At 40.7% G+C, this 13,482-nt stretch overlaps 1 protein-coding gene across 2 annotated transcripts in view; it reads right to left on the bottom strand.

Annotated features, from left to right (window-relative positions):
• Positions 1-423: 423 nt before the first annotated feature.
• Positions 424-13,482, bottom strand: part of BACE2 (beta-secretase 2) — an 87,999-nt gene continuing 74,940 nt past the window's right edge. Inside the window, exon 9 of one of the 2 annotated variants that reach the window (XM_059064708.2) lies at positions 424-911. In XM_059064708.2, the coding sequence (XP_058920691.1) occupies positions 658-911 (254 nt within the window). In that variant the 3' untranslated portion in view covers positions 424-657. The remainder of the gene's footprint in view (positions 912-13,482) is intronic. The other variant, XM_067035146.1, reaches the window with a different exon arrangement.

Raw genomic sequence — 13,482 nt, 5'->3', positions numbered from 1 at the left:
TTGAGTGATCATCTCTCCCTAGTAGAGTCCAGCTCCCGTTCAGAGCACAGAGAGACCCAGAAAAGGGGCTGCTGCTCTTTTTCCAACTCGGAAGCAGGCAGGATGGTTATACCATCCGGCCCCAGACTTCTTCTGCTGTCATACCATGAGCCTTCTTGTACCACGCTGACGCAGGCCAAGCCTGGTACAAATTACCCTCAAATGTGATTAATACAAAAAGCTTCCCATTAGCTAAGAAGAGTTATAAACTATATGCACTTATTTCTCCAGAGATAGGAGGGAGGAGAGAATAAGCCAAACAAGCAAGGCTCTTGGTTTTCTTTTCTTTTCTTTTCTTTTTTTTTTGGCGGGGTTGGGGGGGGTGGCACACCTAGATAGTTTGGCATAGCCAGCTACATAAAGCCTGAAGCCCAATTCACTCTGTTTTGATTATGAATGAGGTGTCTTTTATTATCATTTTCCTTGGAAGTAGGAGAGTAGGAGGAAGCTTTTAAATCAAGAATCAAAATACAGTGAATCTGGAAGGCATCTGGGAGCAGAACAGAGACTTAAGACTAATGGACACAGGAAGAAACCTTGCCTTATAACCCCTGCCTGCTGCCCCTTGAATTGTCGTAATCCTTGAGTTCAAGGTTGCTAGAGTTTAGGCTTTTCTCTTCATTTCCAGCGATGCCGGACGAGAGAGGACTCATCGTTGACGACCCCGGGATCCGGGGGTAGATGCCGGCACCGGAACGGAAGTAGCAGCAGGACGATTAAGATAAGAAGGACGGCTCCACACACGCTCATGAGAGCATAGGACACGATCCACAAAATGGGCTCATTCAAAGGCAGGGCAGGGACGCAGTTGCTGGCTATGTCCTCCGTTGAGAAAGGCCCAGAAATTTCAGACACTGGAGCACCTGCGATTTCTGAGGAGACAGAAGGGGGAAAATCCACAGCTATGAAATGAGCAGTCCATCTCTATCACCTGACAAAGGAGAGAACCCCGTGCTTTACCAGCCCACGTCAAGTCACATGGGCACTCAGGTTCCAAGGGCCCAGGCATCTGAGCACGCACCGAGGGAGGTCTCGGTGGCCACATCCCTTCGGAGGGTCCAGTCCCCTTCGCACTGGAACGACAGCAGGTTTCAAGGTCTGCAGGTGTTGGACCCACACGGTGGGGAGCAGAGGGCCCATGCGGAAGCGCCAGGTGATTCGCGGAGGCTGGCAAGGCTGGAGCGCCATGCAGGTGAGCGTGTGTCAGTCAGAGCCCGTTAGGAGCTGTGTGGCTGTGCTTCCTCAGTGGAGATGAGCAAGGAAGAGTAGGGCAAGGAAGTAGGAAGAGAGGTAGCGTCTAGAACAGAAAACTCAGCCGTACCCGCCAGAATCACAGGGATTTTCCCCTGTGGAGTCAACCCGAGTGCGTGCTCCGTGGTGGATTCCCCAGTAGGTAACGTGCTCACATCAGCGTGACCCACATTGGTTCCAAGACCAGCTGGGTAAGCCTGGCCCAGGAGACCCTTCCCCATTGCACTCTTGTCCTATGTCACATCTCCAGTGTACACAGGACCCAGAATCAAGAGTGGTTAGTGAGTGCAACAGCAGATTCAGGGCATAACTGGTAACCAAGAAAAAACACAGCTACAATTCATCCCGTGACTTTTGCAAACTGACTCTTGAAAAATGTTCTTCCTGGAGAAGGAAGTTGAAGTGATTTCCTGAAGCACGTTCGGGATTTGCCAGTATTTCATTTGTCTCTACACTAGCCTGATCCGCTCCTTTCAGAAGCATAGAATTTGCTTGGCATCTCAAGTTTTACCTGGAAAAAGAAAAAGGCCTCATGACCCATTTACCTGTATTTAACTGCAGAAATGAATATTTAGGTGCCAGAAAATAACACTGCTAAGCATTAGTTTTCCTGTAAGTAAAGCCTCAAGATCCTAAGACCGGCCAAGTAAGATCTTTTTTTTTTACTGAGGAAAGAAAACGTCAAAATAACAGTGAAATAATAGTTAAAAGTATGGTTTAAAATGTGGGAAAAGACAAACTCAAATAGTTTGCAAAGAGGTTACATTTTCTTGGTACAAATGTGGATTCTGTTAATGTGGATCCATGGCTTTTTCTAAATGTGCTGGGAGAGAAGAGCAAGGAACAGAGCCTGCAAATACCTATGAACAGAGGGATGCTGGCCTTCAGTTAATCTAGACACCCAAATGCCTATAGCATCTTCAGCTACCGGCAGCCGGCCAGGTCCTTTTGAAAAAAATCAAGTTTTGTTGGAACACAGCCACTTTCATTCATTTATGTATTGTCCATGGTTATTTTTGTGCTGAAACAGGAGAGTGGGACAGTTGTCACAGAGACCATCTGGCTCATAAACCTAAAATATTTACTATCTGCCTCTTCGTGGAAAAAGTTTGCCAATACCTGGCCTATAGCACTTAACAAACATTTTAAATAACAAAAAATAACTCCACTCTTCTTATTACAAAGGCGATACATACATACAGTAGAAGATTTGAAAATATAAGTAAATAAGGAAATAAAAACTCATAAATTCACCACTCAGAAACGTCAATATTCACAGTTTAGAGTATAATCATGGGCATCAATTTTTTAAACAAAGGTGGGATCATGTAACACACGCTGTTTCATACACTGTGTGTTCACATTACATGTGATAAAAATCTTTCGATATCACTTAATTTTCCACAATGCTATTTTTATGACTACGCAAAAAACCCAACTATAGATGTATCGAATTTGCTTATCAATCCCTATCTGTGACTATTTAAGTGGTTTTCCATATTTCCACCATTATAAACACTGATATATGAAACATACTGTACCTAAATCTTTGCCCATATTCTTATTATGTTTCAGAATGAATAAATAAAGTAAAATATGGGTCAAGGTAGGCTCAATTTTAGGCATCTGCATATATGCTGACAACGTGCCCACAAGAAAGGCTGAGCCACTGTGCACACATGCCCACCAGCATAGGATGGGGGTGCTACTTCCCACTCTTGCACCAGCATCTATAAGAAGGAAGAACGATGGTCCTCGATCCAAGCTCATACTGTTTACAATTCTTTGATTACTAGTGGGGGGACCATTTGAAAAATACACTCACTGGCCATTTCTATTTCTACTATAATTTCTATCTTTTTCTCATGGATCAGTAAGAGTCGTTTATATGGTAAAAAAACTTTTTTTTTTTTTTTGCTGCAGATGTCTTTCCACAGTAGGTCATTTGTCTTTTCAAAGATTTATTTACTTTGTAAATAGAGAAGCTTTAACAAATGCAATTATGAGAGTGAAACAGGCTTAGTGCAAAGAAAATATCTTAATAGAGCAAAGCACAAAGAAATGAAAAATCACTTGAAACCACTTCTGCTTCTAGACAAGATGGAAGAGGAACCAGATTTACCCCCCCGCCTGAAACAACTAAAATAGACCCCCCAAAAAAAACAACATGAAAAAAAAAGACTCTGAAGATATTAAAACTTGAACAAGGAGAGACAGTAAATCCTGAGAGATGGGAAACAGATGGTGTGAGCCGCACAGGTGCCCTTCTTACTACTGCCTGGAGAGAGTTTCCGGGTTGTGGCACAGAGAAGGGTGACACTGGAGGAGTATGGTGACCTCCCCAAGTTGGGGAGACAGGGGCAGAAATCCAGAGAAGCAAAGGCTGTTAGAGTTTGCAGGGAGAGGGACGCAGAGGAGACAGCTACGCGGAGAAATGCCACACATCTCCAGAGGGCCACCCCTGAGCCTCCAGCTGAGTGCTGACCGTACAATGAATGAAGGCCAGTGAAAGAACTACTTGGAAGGATTAAAAGAAACAGTGCTTGGAGTTCACACAGGGCTGAGAATAATGCCTATTGCCAGTTACTTCCTGTTCACTCTGTTTCCCACAGTGAAAAAAACAAACAAAAACAAACAAAAGCCCAGAAAAACTCACTCAATTCACAGGGTACTTAGAGTACTAAGGGTCTTTCCTCTGTAATAGGAAAGATTAATCATAGACTAAACACTGCTCTGATCCTTCTGATAAAGCTTAAAAGCAAGACAAAAAAGGATCAAGCTCTTTCTAAGGAACTTAACTGTGACCCAGAACAAATCTCAAGAGTATTTTAGAGAATACAGACATATTCAGTGCCCAACAAGGTAAAATTCACAATGTCTGGCATCCAATACAAAATTACCAAGATGCAAGGAAAGAGGAAAACACAATACGTGGCAGGGGAAAACTAATCAACTAAAACTTAGCAAGAAATGACACAGGTGACAGAGTTATTAGACAGGATATTAAGACAGTTATTATAACTCTATTCCACTCAGGAAACTAGAGGAAGTATTAGCCATGTTAAACAGAGACATACAAACTGTATATAAAAAAAAGACCTATGTCAAGCTTCTAGAGATTAAAAACTGCATTACGTGAGATGAAAAATACACTGAATGGTGTTAATAGCAGATAATACACTGCAGTAAAAAGACAAGTGAACTTGGGCTTCCCTGGTGGCGCAGCGGTTGAGAGTCCGCCTGCCGATGCAGGAGACACGGGTTCGTGCCCTGGTCCGGGAAGATCCCACATGCCGCGGAGCAACTAAGCCCGTGAGCCATGGCCACTGGGCCTGCGCGTCCGGAGCCTGTGCTCCGCAACCGGAGAGGCCACAACAGTGAGAGGCCCGCATACCGCAAAAAAAAAAAAAAAAAAAAAAAAAGACAAGTGAACTTGAAAACATACCAATAGGAACTATCGAAATGAAACAAAGAAAGAGCAAAACACTGAAAAAAATAGAAAATCAGTAAACCATGGGACCACCTAAATGAGAGGAGAGGATGGGAGACAAAAAATATTTGAAGAAATAGTAAACAAAAATTTTCCAAATTTGATAGTATAAACCCGCAGATCCAGGAGGCTCAGAGAACCCCAAGTATAAGAAACATGAATACACCAGTGAATTGCTAAAAACCGGTGATAAAGAAAAAAATCTTTAAAGCAGAGAGAAAAAGAAATATTATGTACAAAGGAACAAAGAAAAGGATTACAGAAGATTTCATGTCAGAAATAATACAAGCTACAAGATAGTGGAGCAACATCTTTAGAATACCAGGGGGAGAAACCCTGCCAGCCTAGAATTCTATACAAAGCAAAAATATTTTTCAAAAGTGAAGATAAAAAAGATGTTTTCAGACATAACACGAGCGGAAAGAATTTATCATAGGCAGACACGCGCGTGCACAAACACACACACATATATGCATAATGAAGTATTATTCAGTCTTAAAAAATAAGGATATCTTGCCATTTGTGTAACATGGATGAGCCTGGAGGACATTATGCTAAATGGAATTAGCCAGACACAGAATGACAAATACTGCATGATCCACTTGCATGTGAAATCTAAAAAAGTCAAACTCATAGATTCAGAGAGTAGAATGGTGGTTGCTGGGGGCTGGGGGGTGGGAATATGGGGAGGTGTTAAGGCACACAAAGTTGCAGTTATGCAAGAAGATTAAGTCTGGGATCTAATGTACAGCATGGTGATTATAGTTAACAATACTGTATACATGAAATTTGCTAAGAGGGTGTATCTTAAGTGTTCTTACCACTACCAAAAAAAAAAAAAAAGGAGGAAAGAAAGAAAGAAACTACTAACTATGTGAGGCAATGAACATGTTAATTAGCTTGAGTGTGGTAATCGTTTTACAATGTACACATATATCAAAACATCAAGTTGTATACCTTAAATATGTATAACTTTTATTTGTCAATTATATCTCAGTAAAGCAGAAAAAAAAAATAAAGAAATCATCACCATAGAGCTGCACTATAAAATGAATTAAAGGAAGCCCTTCCAGCAGAAGAAAAATATCAGGTGGAAACACTGGACCTACACACAGAAAAGAACACTATAAATTGTAACTATCTAGGCAACAGTAAAATCTTCATTTCTAACTTTAAATATTTAAAAAAGATAACTGATTAAAGCAAAAATAATAACAATATATTATAACACACATCTAAGTAATATGTATGATAATAACTGCACAAATGACAGAGGGGGGAAAGGGAAGCACACTGTGTAGGTTCTTTTACTACAGGAAGTGGTAGATGTGATAAGGTAAAGGTGGATACTACAAACCCCAGAGCCACTAAAATAACATAGCAAAGAGTCATAGCTAATAAACAAGGGGAAAAAAAGGCTCAATTCAAAAGAAGGCACAGGGGCTTCCCTGGCGGCACAGTGGTTAAGAATCCACCTGCCAATGCAGGGGACATGGGTTCGAGCCCCACTACGGGAAGATCTCACATGCCGCGGAGCAACTAAGCCCGTGCGCCACAACTACTGAGCCTGCACTCTAGAGCCCGCGAGCCACAACAACTGAGCCCACGTGCCACAACTACTGAAGCCCGTGTGCCTAGAGCCCATGTTCTGCAACAAGAGAAGCCACTGCAATGAGAAGCCTGCGCACCTCAACGAAGAGGAGCCCCTGCTCACCGCAACTAGAGAAAGCCCGCGTGCAGCAGTGAAGACCCAATGCAGCCCAAAAAAAAGGCAGAAAAAGAGAAAAAAGGGAAAGAAAGAACAGATGAGACAGAGAAAACACATAGCAAGACTGCAGACTTAAACCAAACCATATCAATCACCACATTAAATATAAATACTCTACACTAGGGGTTTGTGGACTTTTTCCATAAAGGACCATGTTAACATGTTAGGTTTTTGGGGTCATACATGATTTCTGTCACATATTCCTTTCAATTTTTTTTAAACAACCTTTTAAGAATGTAAAAACCAGGCTTCCCTGGTGGCGCAGTGGTTGAGAGTCCGCCTGCCGATGCAGGGGACACAGGTTCATGCCCCGGTCTGGGAAGATCTCACATGCCGCGGAGCGGCTGGGCCCATGAGCCATGGCCGCCAGGCCTGTGTGTCCAGAGCCTGTGCTCCGTGATGGGAGAGGCCATGGTGGTGAGAGGCCCACGTATTGCACCCCCACCCCCCCCAAAAAAAGAATGTAAAAACCATTCTTAGTTCATGGGCCATAGAAAAGCAGGCTACGTGCCAGATTTAGCCTGCTGGCTGCTGTTTACTGAAGTCTGGTCTAAACACCCCAGTTGAAAAACTGAGATTGTCAAACTTAGATAAAAAGCAAGACCAAACTATAGGCTGCTTACAAGAAGCCTACTTTAAATGTAAATACTCAATGATGTTAAAAGTCATAGGATGGAAAAAGATGTATCATGGTAATGCTGATAAAAAGAAACCCAGAGTGGCTATATTAATATCAGACAGAGTAGATCCAGAGCAGAGGACTATCAGATAAACATGGTAATTTCATAATGATACAATGTTCAATTCATAAATATGACATAATTTCTGCCTCTAGCAACAGAATTTCAAAATATGTAAAAGAAGAATGGTAAAAGTACAAAAGGAAGAATAGACAACTTCACAAATATAGTCAGAGATTTCAACATCCTTTTTCTCAATAATAGAGCAAGGAGACAGAAAATAAGTAAGGATATAGACAACCTGAACTATTCTATCAATCAATTTGACAATTACAGAATACTCCACCCACACAGCAGTATGTACATTGTTTTCAAGAGCACATAGGACATTACCAAGATAGACCATATCCTGGGCCACACTACAAGTTAAAATAAATTTTAGAAGATTCAATTCATACTATGTTCTCTGGCAACAGTGGAACTAGACATCAACAACTAAAAGATAGCTGGAAAATCCCTAAATATTGGGAAACTAAATAACACATTTCTAAAACTATAAAATGTCTAGAAAAAGCACAGGAGGAAATCTTCGTGTCACTGAGGTAGGCAAAAAGTTTCTTAGCCCTAACACCAAAAAGCACAATGTATAAAAGAAAAATATTGATAAATTTTATTTCATCAAAATTAAGAACATGTCCTCTTTGAAAGATAATATTAAGAGACTGAAAAGCCTGGGAGAAAATATCTGCGAGTCACATTTTTGATAAAGGATTTGTATTCTGAATATAAAGAACTCTGAAAACTCAAAAATAAGAAAACAACTCAGTACAAAAATGAGCAAGAAAATTTGAAAAGACACTTCACCAGAGAAAATGTGTAAATGGCACATAAGCGCATGAAAAGATGTTCGAGTCCATGAGTCATTAGGGAAATGCAAATTTAAACCACAATAAGAAACCACTAACTACCTATTAAAATGAAAAAGATGGACCATATCAAATGTTGGTGAGGATGTAGAGGCACTGAAACTCTCATACACAGCTGGTGGAAATGGAAAATGACACAGCCATCTCTGAAAAACAGTTTGGCAATTTCTTAGGAAGTGAAACCTATCCCTCTCCTATCCCAGCCATTCCACTCCTAGGTATTGACTCAGGAGAAATGAAAATTATGTCCAAGGACTTCTACACTAATTTTCAGAGCAGCTTTATTTATAATAGCCAAAAAAACCCAGAAACAACCCAGAAGTTCAACAGGTGAAAGGGGTAAGCCAATTATGATATATTTATGCAATTGAGCGTTGCTCAGCATAAAAATGAATGAACTACTGATACGTGAAAAAAAGAAATCCATCTCAAAATAATTATGCTGAGTGAAAGAAGTCAGACAAAAAGGAATGCATGCTATGATTCCATTTATATGATATTCTAAAAAGTGAAAAGTAATCTATAGTGACAGAACGCAGATCAGTGGCTACCTGGGGTTGGGGTCGGAGGCAGCAAGGGCTGGGGGGCAGGAGGGACAGAAAAGTACAAGGAAACTTTGGGGCGCGATGAAAATGTTTATCATCTTGTGTGTGGGGATGGTTTTTAGGTCGCACACCTAATGTAAAACTTACCAAATTGTACCCTATAACACAAATGGCTCATTTCATACCAATTATATCTCAATGACGCTTTCAAAAAAATCAAAAGAACGAGGCAGTCAAAAAAGTATGTCAAAGAATAACACGTGAAATGATTGCATTTAGGGTAAAAAAGAAAAACAAAACCAAGGCCAGCTCTGCTAGGTACCTAGGGATTTTAGTATTTTAGTATTGTCCTTCAAGTGGAACGCCCAAGTTCATACGTTTCCATATGAGACACACACGCATCTGCCTAGATTTATGATGGGGTTACAGCCCAGTAAACCCATGATGAGTTGAAAACATCATTAAGTCAAAATGCATTTTATACACCTGACCTACTGAACATCACAGCTGAGCCTAGCCTACCTTAACAGTGCTCAGAACACTTACATTAGAACACTTACATTAGCCTACAGGTGGGCAAAATCATCTGATACAAAGCCTATTTTATAATAAGGTGTTGAATAGCTCCTGTAATTTACTGCATACTATATTGAAAGTGAAAAACAGAATGGCTGTCTGGGTACAGAATGGTTCTAAGCGTATCACCGGTTGTTTACCCTGGAGACCGCGGGGCCGACCGGCAGCTGAGGCTGCTGCTGCCCAGCCTCCCAAGAGCATCGACAGCATATTGCTAGCTCAGCCGAAGATCAAAATCCACACCTCAAAGTAAGCTTTCTACTGAATGCATATGGCTTTCACACCATCATAAAGTCAAAAAATCTCAAGTCAAACCACCATAAATCTAGGACCATCTGTACATATGTATAAATACAATAAAAATAGTAAAAAAAAACCCATCATCATCAAATTTTCTTTAATGTACATGTATTATTTTTATAAGCAGAAGTTATGTATTTTTTTAAAAAAGTTTTTGAGAACTAGCCCCAATTTAATAAGGCTGTCAGACATAATGTATTATCTGGAAAAAACAGCCTTCTCACATGTGCTAACCAGCCACCCAATGTTAAAGGAAAGTTGATTTAAAATTACTTCTGGAGAATATTTTCTAGAAATGGCATTCACTGAAAAGCCTGTGCATTTATTACACATACTACTAATTCTGTGGTCACAGAACAGATTTTCACTTTTCACACTGGATCTATTTATAAGAGGCCACAGTGTGCCGTGGCTAAGAGCCTGGTCCCGGGGGTGCAAGCCCTAGTTGTCGCTTAGAAGTTCAGAAGTTACTGAACTTCTTTGCCCCGCAGTTTCCCCATCTGTAAAGTGAAGCCAATAATAGCAGAGTCTTGTTGTACAGATAACCAAGTCAATAGGAGTTAAGCACTTAGCAGGGTGCCTGGACTAAGGTCAGTGTTTACTAAATGTCAGCTGTTAATACAGTTACTTTAAATTCTTTCATCAGGGGCTTGGGTTACAATTTTAATTATGCATTTTCTGTCTTGTCTCCTAGAAGGTCAGGACCCGGCTGATAATGAGTGCCTGAGGAAGACAGCTCCTTTACCAACTATAAAAATTATAGTAGTCGGGTCTTTTCCACCACAGCATACAAAATGAAGTGACCCGTCCCCTCCCATGGATTAGTTGGTACTGAGATGCTTTCTGAGTGGGCGTGGTTTACTTGGAAGACTGTCCTGGAGTTATAGGACCCGGTGCAGGGGATTCAGTACCGTTTTGCTCTGAAACCACGTGAAGCCACTCACCATCCCAAAGCCTCAGTGTTCTTTTCTGTAAAATGAGGAAGCAGGGCTGCCTAATCTATGTCTTTGGGGGCCCTTGGCTTTGGCATCTTTTGGTTGTACTCTAAGTAGATGGCAGAGGCATATCTCTGAGACTCTGTTCTTAATAGCTAACTTTCCTATTTTTAAACATGAACCAGAATATCCAGTTTCAACCTGCCGCAAAGAAAATTCACAGCTCCACGACTGCCACAATCCATGATGTGTCTCAAATTGTCTCAGCTGAAATCTATACAGTTCTTGGGTGCTAAATGTCTCCATCTATAAAAAGAGACGGGTGGTATTTCAGAAGCTTTGGATACATTAAGAGAAAGTTGTCAGTTTTAACACGCTACTATTTTCCTAGCTATAGGACGTTTGGTCCGGGCAACAGAGAGGCAGGTGAATGTGCTCCGGTCCCCGGTACCTGTTCCAGGTATGTGCGACTGTGTGCTGCAGACCCAGGCTGGCCACCTCCACGACACACCACTACTGCCACCTTGTTTATCTGGCTCTGATCTGAGACTAGAATAGTGACTGTCCGTAGGAGTGGAGGGTGAGTTGAGGAGAAGCAGGGGCAGCAGAAGAGAAGCATCTGGGGATCTTTTTCCAAAATACCCATCACGCACCCACCCACCACCATTCTTGTATACCTTGGCTGAAAAAGGAGGTGAGGATGTAGACCATGCATATTTTAAAAAGCTCCCCAGGAGATTCTAATCAAAGAGCTCCCACTCACTGCCCTCTTTCCCACCCCAACCCTTATAGAGAAGCCTAATCCCATAAGCTAAGTGTTGTCTGACAAACACAGATTATTATGAAAACCAAAATAAAGACGCTAGGGGAGAAGGGCAGCTCCCAAAGATTTTCAAGTTCTGGTTGGTGCAAAAGTAGAACTTTTTCCTGCTATAACACACAGAAATGAGGACAAAAACAACACTTAATTTTAAATTTGTAGCTGAGCTCAGAAATAGGCCTTAGGGCTAGGTTCTAATTCCCAACGAGTTGGGGGTGGACAGAAGACTTGACCCCAGCACCAAGGACAGAGGTGCTAGAGATGACATGCCAGCAAAAGTCTGGCCCATCAGTACAGGGAGCCAGGAAAACTCTACCAACAAGGAAGCCTAACTCTGTCTGAGGTTTGAGGAGGGTGGAAGCTGAGTGCAAGAAAGACTGTCCCATGAGAAACAGAACCTCAAAACCAATACCTAAATCATGGCTGGCATCTAAATTTATACAACTTGGTGTAGGAAACACTATACTTCTCATGGTTTGAAAAACACTCAACAGAAAAATGCAAATTGCTTTATAGGAACATTTTTACAACCCAAAGTGCACTGAACTCTCTCAGATTGGAAAAAAAAACAAAACAAAACACTCTCACTAAAGATAAGCTCGGGCTTCCCTGGTGGCGCAGTGGTTGAGAGTCCGCCTGCCGATGCAGGGGACGCGGGTTCGTGCCCTGGTCCGGGAAGATCCCACATGCCGCGGAGCGGCTGAGCCCGTGAGCCATGGCCGCTGAGCCTGCGCTTCCGGAGCCTGTGCTCCACAACGGGAGAGGCCACAGCAGTGAGAGGCCCGCATACCGCAAAAAAAAAAAAAAAAAAAAAAAAAAAAAAGATAAGCTCACAAGAAAAAATTACAAACCAAGTGAGAAAAAAAATCCACCAGGAGAGAACAGTGAGCAGACACAAAAACAAGGAGATTAGCTCTCTATCAATGATAGAAAATACAACAATCTGCTTGCATTATACAACACCTGTGTTTAAAGGGATTAAAAACTCACTAAAATACCAACAAGATTATTTCTTTAACTAAACGCTGATTCAAAAGTTCATAAAAACCATTGTAAAGCAAGTATACTCCAATAAAGATGTTAAAAAAAAAGTTCATAAAGGAAAAGAAAATTAAGACTAGCAGGGAAGTTTTGAAAAAAGAACAATAAAAGGAAACTAATACTATACAACATATCAATGGAACAAGATAGGGAACCCAGAAATAAATATATATCTCCCAAATAGTTACTCGAATTTGGTGTGCAGTAATAGTGGGATTTCACATTAGTCAAGAAAAGATAGATCATTTGATAAATGTTATAGAAACAATCTGGTAGTCATCTTGGTGAGAAAAGATTTAATCTGTACATTCTATGCCAAGGGAAACCAAACATAGAAGTATATACTTAAATAACTCACAAAATAATTTTAGTGAGAAAGGTAATTTTCAAAGGGACATTAAACCCAAGAAACTTAAGGCAAAAGATTGATATATTTACATGCATAAAAGTAAACATTTTTTACACTAAAATTCATCAGAAGCAAAGTTTAAAAATAATTTCCGATTTAGATAAGAATTTTAGCTTTTCTTCCTCCAGACAAATGAAGACATAAACAGCTCTTACAAATTGACACCAAACACTAAAAACCCAACAGAAAAAAATGGGGAAAAGATAGGAATGTATAGATCACAGAAAAGGAAAAACAAACACCCTTAGATATATGAAAAGAAACTCAACCTCACACATATAAAGCAATACAATTAAAACTGCACTGAGATGATCTTTTTTCACCTATCAGATTGGCAAAATTCCCCAAAGTGCATCACTATGTTGGTGAGTCTGACTGGAGAAACAGGCCATCACATACATTGCTAGAGAACTAGTACAGTCAGGTATAAGCGAGTATAACCTCTATGGAAAGTAATGTGACAATATTCACCAAGATTACGAATTATATACTCTTTCACTCAGTAATTCTACTTCTAGGTATCCAACCTGGAAGTATACTTTCTTATCTGTGAATAGACATATATAAACGGTATCCATTGCAGCACTGTTGTAACAACAAAAGATTAGAAACAACACAAATGCCTATCAATAAGGATTAATTAAACAAATTAGGAAACACCCATACAATAGGAGATCATGAGGCTCACAAAAGGAATAATGA

This window comes from Kogia breviceps, chromosome 5 (genome assembly GCF_026419965.1).
Source record: "Kogia breviceps isolate mKogBre1 chromosome 5, mKogBre1 haplotype 1, whole genome shotgun sequence".
NCBI classification, from domain to species: Eukaryota; Metazoa; Chordata; class Mammalia; order Artiodactyla; family Physeteridae; genus Kogia; species Kogia breviceps.
This window is presented reverse-complemented; position numbering and strand designations above follow the sequence as displayed.